At 38.8% G+C, this 11,868-nt stretch overlaps 2 protein-coding genes across 2 annotated transcripts; both read right to left on the reverse strand.

The window, feature by feature from the left end:
• Positions 1 to 439: 439 nt before the first annotated feature.
• pkd2l1 (polycystic kidney disease 2-like 1) lies at positions 440 to 6,039 on the reverse strand. The gene is made up of 15 exons (XM_073482425.1): positions 5,760 to 6,039; positions 4,783 to 4,896; positions 3,598 to 3,725; positions 3,248 to 3,501; positions 2,934 to 3,158; positions 2,619 to 2,847; positions 2,358 to 2,528; positions 2,079 to 2,260; positions 1,867 to 1,987; positions 1,683 to 1,781; positions 1,469 to 1,590; positions 1,270 to 1,387; positions 988 to 1,121; positions 728 to 869; positions 440 to 544 (listed from the first exon to the last, which is right to left on the reverse strand). The coding sequence occupies exons 1-15, from the start codon at positions 6,037 to 6,039 to the stop codon at positions 440 to 442; spliced, it is 2,424 nt and encodes an 807-aa protein (XP_073338526.1).
• A 3,350-nt stretch (positions 6,040 to 9,389) lies between these two features.
• Positions 9,390 to 9,821, reverse strand: atoh7 (atonal bHLH transcription factor 7). Its single transcript, XM_073481274.1, has one exon. It carries the CDS (start codon positions 9,819 to 9,821, stop codon positions 9,390 to 9,392), a length of 432 nt encoding a protein of 143 aa, XP_073337375.1.
• Between the last annotated feature and the right edge of the window lie 2,047 nt (positions 9,822 to 11,868).

Here is an 11,868-nt window from a genome sequence, read left to right on the forward strand (position 1 = left end):
GAGCAACTGTAATGGAACATTCAATGACTAAGGCAAGGCAAGAACTCACTCAGTCAGATGTTAGGTGGCATATATACTGGCTAATATTGGATTATAATGTGTAACTTTATTTTTCTAACCTACTGTTGAAATAAGTTTATATTGCACAACATTAATAATAAGTAGATTTGAATTCAGGTCTCATCTAAAACATACTTTGTATCTGAGCTTAAACTTTAACCAGTTTATTATATTAGCACTAGTGCACATGTTTATACAGTATTTACATATCTCCATTACATGGGTACTTTAAAGCAGCTGAAGGAAAGTGTTAAATATTCTCTCATTATTGTTGATCTGACCGTCTTAATTGTGACTTTCAACCTGAAGAATCCTTTGAACATTCGAATGTTGTAAAGAAAATAATATTGATGGTGTGTGACCTGTTCATCCTCATGTGTCAGCTGACTGCCATATAACTGTGACTGTGTTTCTTGAGGTTGATCACATAGGAGTGTGGAGTGTAGAGTTGGACCGAGCCGTTGATCTCCTTGGCGTCAGCCCTCTGTCCACACGAACCAGGACGCTCCCACCTGAGACGGTTTCATCACTCTGGATAGGGGTAATAGAAAATGAAACTGTTGTATTTATAAGAATTAAACTAAGAACGTAGAGTCTTCCATTTAAAATATAAAGCATTTGATGCATTCAAGGTTTTAGAATATTTTAAACCTATTTCCATTCTCACATCATGGTTGGTCACAGTCAGTTTTCCTGCCGTTTGGTTCCCTTTAACTTTCTGTTGTAACCCCAGCTTCTCCATAATCAACTCAATCCTGGATGTGATGCCGGCCACAGAGCTCTCAAGCTGGACAACTTGTGTTGTCAGTCTTTCATGTTGAGAGAAAGGTAATTCCACTTTGGGTTATTGTTGTAATTTAATTCAGTTCTTTTGTTTAAACACAATTAAAGACATTTCATAGACTGAATGTAAAACCTCTTCCCTACCTAAGAAACTGTTCCCGATCCACAAAGGTGTGACTGGATTGGTTCTTCTGCTCATTGGATGTTACAGGAGGCTTCTCCAGTAATTGCTTCTCGTAATTCATTCCAAGATTGTTGAGTTCAGCGCTGAGAGCATCCTGACAAAAAAGTATGAAGACCATCATGAAAACACATCTTTGTCTGCATTTGTTAGAAACATGTATTTTATTTTCAAACTAAATAAGAAACATATCAAAAAAATGACTGAAATCTTGTAAATCAAATTGTACAGACTATTACACACACCCTCTTTTCCTCCAGCTCGATTTTCATCCTCTCTTGTTCATCTTCATCTAGAATTTGGTTCCCATCACGGTCAAACCGTGCGAAGGCTGCAGAAATTTCATGATCAGCATGTCCCATCCTACGAGATCATCAGAGCGGTAAGGGTGACGTTTAACACTAAAATTACACATGCTCTTCATTGTGATGTTTTGTCACTTACTCTTTCAGAGTTTCTCTGAAGTCCTTGAATTCAATTTCTCCAGATCCAGATCGCAGCGCTTTCTGAACATCCGATATTTTCTCCTTTTTAAGTTTCAGCTTTGTAAATGTCTTCATATAGCTCTGAATTACAAGAGAAAACAATTCTGTTTGTATCTCTTGTGAAACTTTATCCATATATGTATCTATTTCTACATGAATCTAATTGCCTTTACCTGTTTGATGATGTCAGTAATCTGTAGCTCATCTTTTTGGGATGAGAGTTCCTCCTTTACCTCAGAATATGTGTCATTTATGATGGCCAGAAACATGTTCTGGGGGACAGATACATAAAGAGATAATGAGAATGCTCATTTTTATCCTTTAAAATCAAACATCTTATGAAGCAGAATGACTTACCAGTAGAACAAAGAAAACAAAGAACACATAGGTGACAAAGTAGATTGGCCCAAGAACTCTGTTGGCTCGGTCGATGGCATTGTAATCAAAGTCTCCAAGAATAATCCTGAACTGTGTGAAGCTGCAGAAAGAAAGAAAAGGATTGATTCATCAGTGCTCAATCATCCTGTTGTATGTCCTGCTGAGCCATTTGTTTGTTGGATGCCTCTTACATGCATTTGACGAAGGTGCTGAAAGATTCAACCTCTGTTCCAAAGAGCAAATATCCAAGTTGAGCGTAGGCGAAGAACACAATGAAGAACATGACGGCAAAGCCCAAAATATCTTTAGCACATCGACCCAGTGTGGAGGACAGCTGCGTCATGGTCTTGTTAAAACTGATGTACTTGAAAACCTGAAGGACAAGAGGAGAAAACTTTTGGATGACACACAAGCCAGATCATTTAGTAAGTTTGAGTAATGTGTTGGTGTGAAAGATGTCAATATTTTACCTTGATCCACGCAAAGAACAAATTCACTGCATTCATGTTGTTGTACTGTGTTTGCCAGAAGGCCAGGAATTCAAAATCAGCGTAGATTTGTGGTTGTTCCAGCAGTTTGCCAAGCAACTTGTCCACTTTGACTGTTCGGAAAATATTGAATACAATGGCAACGATGGCGAGCTGGGAAGGAGAATAGTTTTACTACTTTGAAGCCAAGCAGAATCAGAGAAAAGGACGTGTTTGAATCAAATACGAATTACATTTTCTTACCATTATGACAATGATGTCCAGTATGTTCCAGATGCTTTTGAAGTAGGAGAACTTGTGTATACGCAGCTCAAGAATCTCCTCCACAATATAATAGAGGATGAATAAACAGAAGACCATCTCGCAGCCCAGGATGAAGTAATCCCAGGTGGTGATGTAGCGAATCAGCTTGACTGTTCTTATCTGGTAGGAACTGATCGCTCCACCGGTCGCTGGGAATTCAACCACCAACCTGAAAGAAGTGGATTAAACTTCGGTCAACCAATGGATGGGTACCAATCGGAGGATAAAGCTTCTACTGTCAGTGGTGGTCTTTACCTGATGACGCAGAACATGTTGATGTTTGCGTTGTAAGTGGAGAAGTCAATGAAGGCTGCTCTGGTTCCTCGGTCAAGCCACAGGTTGTCCACCAGTTCCTTCAGTACGATGGCACTCTCCTCTTTGGTCCGATTCAGGTCTTGATAGTATCCCGCTCCACTGTAGGTGGTTAGCAAGCCCCAGTGAGAGGAACCTTTGATTTCTTTCTCTGTGTGGTAGGTCCAGCTGCAGAGGAAAAAGACAATTTTGTTGTAGTTCTCTGATCTTACTGCATACCCACAGTAACCCTGTAAGGAAATCAGTGAGCGGCTTACGCGCTGCCATTGATGAGGCCGAAGCTGAGGTCATCCTCCTTCTTGTCATTGTAAACATCGAAACATCCTGTGATCTCATCTTCAAAATCATTGTGCACCTTGCAGGAGTTGTTCAGGATCTTGATCTGCCTCATTCTGGGAACTCCCAGCAGCATGTTCTCATAGTAGATGAAGGACTTGTCTCCGCTGTCCAAGGACTGGTTATTGTACCATTTAGTCCAGTAGAGGCCGTCCAGTAAAGGGCCCTGGGCGTACTGTTCATATAACGAAAGAGTGGACGGCATTTGAAATGCACATAGAATAAATCATATTATCATTTCTGAGTGATTTGAATGTAGCGGAAAACTCACAGTCCAGAAGTCGGCCATGGTGCTAATGGACTGAAACTTAACCCCACTTTGACTGGCTGTATTCACAAACAGGTCCGTCATGGCTTTAGTGTAGTAGTAGGTGCTCGAGCTGGTCATACCGTATGTCACTGAAAGACAACGTAATGACATTGTTAATGCCCGATCGTTGATTCCTATCTGGCTTTGCTCAGGCTCAGCTCTAAATGTTGCTCCATTCAACGGGCCCAGATAAGACCGCTCAGGAGCAGACACGCAATGCCTCATTGAGGACTTGTTGTTTGGCTGTGTTTATGTGACTGGAGTCAAATGGATCCAGATTAGAGGCTGTAATTTGTTTGAAGAGCTGGCCTGGCGCAAATAGCCTCATCAAACAATGTAAATCTAACCCATACAAAGCAACAATGGACGAGGCCAAATGCTCTTATCTCTAAAAGGCAAGAGATGCCTATGTCCCTTTCACTCTTAATGCTCAGCTGGACAATGACTACCAGGCAGAGGGATGGGGAGGGCATTTGTGAGGCTTTTGATGGTAAATCAAACAGTCAAAAGTACCCTATACAGTAACATCCAAATGGTGAGCACTTTGACAAACTGATCAGCGTTGCTAAAACAAACAGTTGTTTGAAACATGCTAAATAAGACGTGAGGTACATCAATATGTGAACAACAAACAAATATGCAATTCACTTGATGGAAAAAGCACTAATGTGTTAAACACACACACACACACACACACACACACACACACACACTCACACACACACACACACACACACACACACAAACACACACACACACACACACACAATCAGAAATGTTAGCATGTTGAATGACAGTCAGTCAATGATAGTCAGAATACATTGGTGAAATTTAGATTTGTCAACTCTGTCCTGTCCTCTGTGTGAGTGTGTGTGTGATAACTTTAAATCTTTGGGTATTTAGCAGTTGGCGTATTTGAATGTCCTGGAAAGTAGGCTTAAAATTTGAGTTTTTTAAATGGACTTTCCTTAAAGTATCTTTATTTTTCAAGGCGAATAAACACATTCCCTTGTGATACTGCCTGTAGAAAGTGCTAAAAGTTGCTTGCAAATCCTGTTTCACCAGCGAAATAAACATTATTTTTGACTTTAATTTTGAGACTAACAAGTGCCAGTGATAGACAGCTGATATGAGTAGAATACTTACGGAGGCATATATCCACCAGGAACACCAGATAGACCAGTAACTCCCGTAGCGTAGTTCGGACAAACAGTTCTCTGTTGTTTGAGGTGTTTTCAGTCAGTGTTGTGCCCCACAAGCCTTCAGGAAGAGTACAGTGTACAAGATGCAGACACTGTTTTTCAAGACCTTTTCATGCAGAGGATGTATTGACTTTCATCCTAAAGTAGCAATGAAGTGATGTTTCACTAAAGACTTAAATTGATAAGCCAACAAGAAAAAATGTTTAGGGAAAAATATTGAGACATACTGAAACATTATGTCAGGGTTTTCGCAATATATAATTTTAAATATTTTGAGGATGCAAAATTAATTAAATTTGTTAATAAAGAATCAGCTACAGTTTAATGAAGTGTTCCCAAGCCAATGTAGTAAGATCTTTTATACAATCACAAAGTGGTGAACATCGACCCATCTTTGCTTGTGAATGACTGAGCCCCTCAAAGATGCTCCTTACATACCCAATCATGATACTATCACCTGTTACCAATGAACCGATGGAATGTTCCAAACTGAGCACATATAATTAATAAAAAGCATATATTTACAAAAAATCATTGAAGATGATGAGCTAAAACATTCAGTATATTGTCTTTTCATTGTTTTAAATTGAGAATGTATCAAAAATGATTCACACATTGTCACGTTCTGTTTTATGTTTTCTACACTGTCCCAACTTTTTTGGAATCAGGGTTGTTGTTATAGTTAAAAATTGTACAGACCAACTAACTTAGCATGTAATGTGGTGACTTACAGTAGATACAGTAAAACAAAACAAACATATTAAACCATTGCTATGATGTTATGACTGTAGCCAATAAAGTTTCAAGGGGTATGAATCTTCTTTTCAAGTTCTTTGCCAGGTGCCATCTGAACTCATTTAACTAGTTATACAGATGACAGAGCAGAAATGCTGTGTTGAACTCCGCTCAGTGGGTTCCTACCTTTGATAAACCAGCAGCAGCCTCTTTGTTTCTTCATCAGGTTTTGGTCAGCGGAGGGTGGTTCCTCTGGGAATGGGCTGAGCGTGTCCAGTTTGTATATGCTGTCCATGGAGCCCTGGAAGAGGGGCTGGGGGTTGTAGATGGTGCTGACAGCTCTGGGCAGAGGCAGAGGGGAGCTACAGAAGCCCTGGTTCACCCAGGCGCCGTTGCCACTGCTGTCCAGCTCGCACTCGACCTGTCCGGTCAGGTGGCTGTCGGCCCGGTTGTTCAGGCACTTCATGTTGTTTTTGTCTGTGTGACCTGCTGGTGTTTAGATCAGACAAGAGAGCGAAGCAGAGCAGTGTCGGCAGCTTTTGAACACCTGCCGGAGAGATGATTGTAAAGAGTGGATGACATCACCTTTGTTGAGGGAGGAGCTGCTGGTCCTCTGCTGGAGCTTTTGTAGTCTTGAGGTTGAGTTCAAACACATTTAGGTTGTAAAATGTTGTAATAACACAACATTGACATGCTTGTGTCTTGTTTTGCATGGGCACACAGCAAGGTTTAACCAAATACTTCACATTTGGTCAGTCGTATAATCTAAACTCTTAATCAATAAGAGCATGTGGTAACACTTTATATTATTTATTTAGTGTTTGTTTGTATAGGGACAAGGATCTAGCATAAATTGCCACACACTACAGCATTTAAAGCCAAAGCCTTTAAAATACAAACTCAACAAATAACCCTAACCCCAGACACGAACTCAGCAAAAAATACAAGATAATACAGACAGAACAATATAAAACACAAACTGCAATAAAACACAATAAAACACACCAAATAACCATCAGTAATAAATTGTTAATTAAACTTTAGTTAATAGTTATTTCACTGTTTACAAACAATAAACTGCTTTATAAACCATTTATTAAGCAATTGTGCAGGTTTATAAATCAGTTGCAACCTGGCCATCTAAGTAATGTTTATAGATGAACAACACAGTATTTATTGACCAATCACAAAATATTATAAACATCAGTTGCAACTTGACAATAAACAATTGCTTAAAGCATGGTTTATAAAGTGCTTTATTGTTCGTAACAGTTAAATTACTATTAACTTATGTTTAATTAGCTGTAAATTTACAAGTTCAAAGTGTTTCTGAGCTTGTATCTAATCTTTAGCCTGTTTCAAACTTATATTTATATGATATTTTCTCATATTCTTATATTTTTAGATTTGATTGTTACCAATTGTGTCTCATAAATAATGATTTCATGTTCCCAACAGGCAGTGCATTTGGTAAAAACCTCAATTAATGTGACCAGAAAGCAAAGAATGTTACGTATTGATCAGCTGCCTCCTTCTCACGAACAATCCTCCTTTGAACTGGCAGCGACGAGCTGGAATTATAAAAATACCTTGACAAAAAAATCCCCACAATACTAATTATAGATATCTTACATTTGTTGGAAATGTCTAATAAAAAGAGCATCCAGCCATGTTGCAAGGGAAAATAATTCAGCAGTTCAAAGCCATTTTAATTTGTTTTGCCCTCTCAATTACTTCCATGCTGAGCACATTGTTGTCACTATTGATTAACAACTCATCCAATAACGTGCTCCCATTGAGGACATCAATTAATTGCATGTTGATTATATTTTCTGTCACCAACTGTTTGCGGCCTGTGACTGAATTAATGAAGAGCGTAATTGCAGTGTCACGGACGGTCTCCGCCTCATTACCATTACGCACTTTTGACTCTGCCGTCTATTCATTTTTGACATGCCAACTGTCAGAAAGCATTTATTAGGTATGCAAACATTCATCGTGGCATATGAATCAGTGTGACCATCTGTATCAGTGTTTGGCACCTCGTCAATGGGCCAAGTGTCTTCTGCAAAACCAACAGGCCTCCTGCCACACTCATCACAGTATTTAAATGTTTTTGACTAAAATTTGTTAAGCAAACAAGGAATATCTAGTTATATATTCATTATTTGCTCATTTCGTTGTATACAATTTGGTGTATGATATCTATCTATGTATTTATCTTTTTATCTCTGTACGTGTTTGTTTAATTTGTGCAGACATTTAACTAAACAAACTGGAATATGAAATGATATAACAAGAATATAAAGCCCCAGTCAACTGCATTATCATATTAGCAGTTAGAGAGTACAGTTAATGCACCACTGTAGATGTCTTCTACCTAATGCAGATAGAGTTTGGGTCCAGCTATGTGCGTTCATGCTCCAGCGGCTCTGAACAGAGCGATTACACACAGCCATTACCACACAATAGAGTTTAATTTCTGCTCCCACTCTGAAGCTGTGGCAGGATCTGGCACACAGGCTTCCTTAATTTGCTGTGGCTTGTGCCACCATTCAAACTTTCAAATCTGGAACAATCACTTTTCAGTGGCCGATGATTAGCATTTAAATCTGTAGCTGTGTGGCTCCAAAGATGGACAGTTGTGGATCATAGGGCGTCCGACCATCCTGTGGCAGATTTGAAACAGTTTACTATCTTTAAACTGCAAAATGTGTTATTTTCACACATAACATTTGAGAATAGGAAAGTTAAATTATAGTATTTGGTCTCCTTAAAAATAAGTTTATTTTAAATGTTGAGAATTTGATTCCCCTCTGACGTAATACTGTCTTATCTCAGAGCACAGGAGCTGAGGACAAAAGGGATGATTTATTCCCCAGGGTGCAGAGCAAGGCCGTGCAGCCGACATGACCTGCCATTACTCCTACTGAGAACCTGACACACTAAACAAAGGACCTGCTGTAAATCAGTTGTTCTCCTTGATAGCCTTTTTTATACATCACAAAGGAGACAAAGTGAGATCATTAGGGTTAAAATGCCAAAGATTTCTAAAAATAAGAGGACGTTTTTATTGAAATGAGAATGTTATGCAGTAAAAGTTCTATTGAGTAAAATATTATCAGTATGTCGGGGTTATATTTTGCCAATATACATTTTTTAAAAGGTTTTTTAACAAGGAATCAGCTTTGTATATTTTAAAAAATATAAACCAACTTGCACATTATGTAATGGAATTACCAATGTCATAAAAATCTCATATTTTACCATCAAAATTAGGTTACGACTCTACCCAACAGAGAAGACATTAAAGAACAAGAAAACCGTTTTTTTTTTTCATACAAAATAGTTTTTATTTTGGATCAAAAACTATAATTCAACAAAATAGAGGTCTGCATGTGAAAAATAACACCTGTTTTTCAACTCTACAAACATGTACGTACACTTTGACAAAATAGTTACATATTGACTAAGACCACAATGATTTTCTCAGAATCCATTGAACATTGCACAACATTTTAGGGCCATATCAAAATAAGTGATAAAAATACATCATTGCCTGTTTCTTCAGTACAATCTAGTGGTCATTATAATGACACTACATTTCTTTCATTGCTATACTTTGAACAAAAAGATGCTCAACATTGCAAAAGTAAAAAAAACAACAACACTTGAAATAGAAGCTTTTCTGATTGTCATACAAAAATAAATACAAAAAGAAAATAATGCAATACAAATGTATTTACTGTCTCCTAGATTGAAGGAAAATTATTCACACCCAACAGCATGACTGATTATCTACCACATGGCAGCAGTTTATGCGTGAACCTGATGGCCGTCAAACTGATATGAGAAGGACGAGTGGATGTACTCCTGTTCAGTCGGAGAGTCGTACCTCATGAGGCACGGGTAGTTTTCAGGCTGCACGCAGTCAAACTGCAGGTCCAACCACTGCCTGTGAGGAGCGTTGTGCCTCCTGGCGTCTGTCAGGATCCGGTTTAGGGCCATGATGTAGCTGAGGGCCATCTGCAGAGTTTCATACTTGGACAGTTTTTTGTCCTCGCCCCACTGGGGGACCACTTTACGCAGGCGATCAAAGGCTGTGTTCAAACCCTGCATCCTCTTCCTCTCTCTGGCGTTGGCAGCCATCCGCCGCCTCGTGGCGGTCTCATATTTCTCCGGGCTCTTGGAGTCCGATTCTGAGAACTCGGATCCAGAGTCAGTGCAGCTGGGTCGACGAGACTTCATGATTTTTGGATGAAGAGATCAAACCGGTGTATGTCCTCAGATCAGAAAGACTCAGATACAAGTCAGCAGATTTATCAGAGAAGTTTCTAGTTCCAGCTTCAGTTATCCTCAGAGGTTTCCTCAGTGATACAGTGATGGCTGATGTCCAACTGTCTGTCCTCTTTGGTGCTGAAATGTTTGTAACTCCAGATAGTGGACAGCCTGAGGAGTCCAAGGTGTCTGTGGTCCTGGAGACAGTGAGGGAGCAGCTTTTATAAGAAGGAGCAGATGAACAGGTGGCAGCAGGTGGAGTCCCTGCCCTCTCCCCCCATCCTCAATATTGCTCATAGAGAAACACACCCATTTGGACTCATAAACACACACACACATGCATATATACACACAGTCAGTGCACACACACACACACACACACACACACACACACACACACACACACACACACACACACACACACACACACACACACACACAAACAAAACCTTAATGAAATTCCAATTATCTTGGGCTGGGCTATCTGGCCGTGGCTTCACTCAGAGCCATGTGTCACAAACACCAAAAGTCTGCCATCTGGTAGCACAACTCACCACAGCTGATGATGCAAACAAACTTTAAAAAGGCTAAGACTGTGGATATGTATCAGTTATTCTTACATTTCCACCAATTATGTCCCATCAAGAACAAATGCCATTAAAAACTATGAAGGATTGAACTCTCAATTAAACACAATATTGACAAATCATGTAATATAATCAGGTAAATCAGTTAAAGAAAAGTTCCTATTTTTATTTCGTTTCAAATTCACTATACTGTCAAAGAAAGGAATGCAAATTTGACTAATTGTATGTTCATAAAGTTTTCTATTTCTTTATCAATATTTTACCAGGTTTATGTTTTCTCCTTGTAAAATTGAACATTTTTGTTGTGAGTGACTCAGTAATTGTTATATATTTATCACAGAATTGAATCTGTAGGTATCACAACTTAATATCACATTTATTCACAAATGAAATGGTTTTATTTGACTGTTTTTTTAAAGTTACATAAGCCACTAAGAAGTCCCCTTTCACTTCTCATGTAACTGTGATAATAACCATAATCTGAGATTAGCCCGAGGCAACAGAAGTGGAAGTGTGGCCTGTAACCTGAGGGATTTTAACAGCACATTGGGGGATTATGGCTCTCAAACAATATGGGCCAAGATGGTGTACAGATTACTGCTCCATGTGAGATTTAGAGAGCAGTTTGTCGGCAGGTAAAATATGAAACCCTCCAGAAATCTTCTTCTACTTTGTACAGTACATTAGTCTGAAAGGGTGTTTATCAGCGCTGTGGTCTTAATGTATCACAGTATGTGGGATGCATTAAAGTTCCTTATTTACGTGGGACCACATGTGAAATAAATAATTGATCTGTGTAGTGGTCCGAGAAAATGAGACAGACAGAATAATTTGTCTGTCTGTCCGTCCCATCTGCCGACATTGAATTCTGTAATCCAGGAGGATGGATGTGAGCATGTTCCTCCATTACACACACACACACAAACACACTGTTGACTGTCACTTAAAATCCACACAAAAACCGAGTCTACTTTAAAGGTGCACTATGTAGTTTTGGGGATGAAATTTTAATCAGATCAGAAGAGAAAGATTGATGATTTTTATGCTTAAACAAACTAAATAAACAAACTCTCTTTGTTTTCATGACTGAATAAACTGAATAAACAAACTGACCTTAAAGGACAACACAGATTCACAGTTTTACTTTGGCGGACCCTGCCACCTTTCTAGCTTCAAACAGTGTTCTGCGACCTTATTTTCCTTTGAGAACAGCTTATTTATTCAGTTATGAAAAAGATAAATATTTCTGAGTTTGTATTATTACCTCATTAATATTGTAAATATTAAAATTGATAAAATAGTGGTCTCTCAGTTGTTCTTTGAATTGCATTTAATTACATGTCTGATTTCTTGAAGTACAGTGCTTAGAGTAAAATTCGATATGTTGTTATAAACTACCTAACAATATACAACTTCAGTAAAATTAGTTT

The sequence above is a fragment of the Pagrus major genome, chromosome 15, assembly GCF_040436345.1.
Source record: "Pagrus major chromosome 15, Pma_NU_1.0".
NCBI classification, from domain to species: Eukaryota; Metazoa; Chordata; class Actinopteri; order Spariformes; family Sparidae; genus Pagrus; species Pagrus major.

Excerpts from the sequence above, each read along its gene's own strand:
- pkd2l1 (XM_073482425.1), bottom strand. The coding sequence starts at position 6,039 with ATGAAGTGCCTGAACAACCGGGCCGACAGCCACCTGACCGGACAGGTC. Across the intron at positions 4,897-5,759 it reads CTGCTGCTGGTTTATCAAAG|GCTTGTGGGGCACAACACTG; the intron begins GTAGGAACCCAC and ends CTCTTCCTGAAG. Across the intron at positions 2,529-2,618 it reads TGGACATCATTGTCATAATG|CTCGCCATCGTTGCCATTGT; the intron begins GTAAGAAAATGT and ends TCTCCTTCCCAG.
- atoh7 (XM_073481274.1), bottom strand. The coding sequence starts at position 9,821 with ATGAAGTCTCGTCGACCCAGCTGCACTGACTCTGGATCCGAGTTCTCA.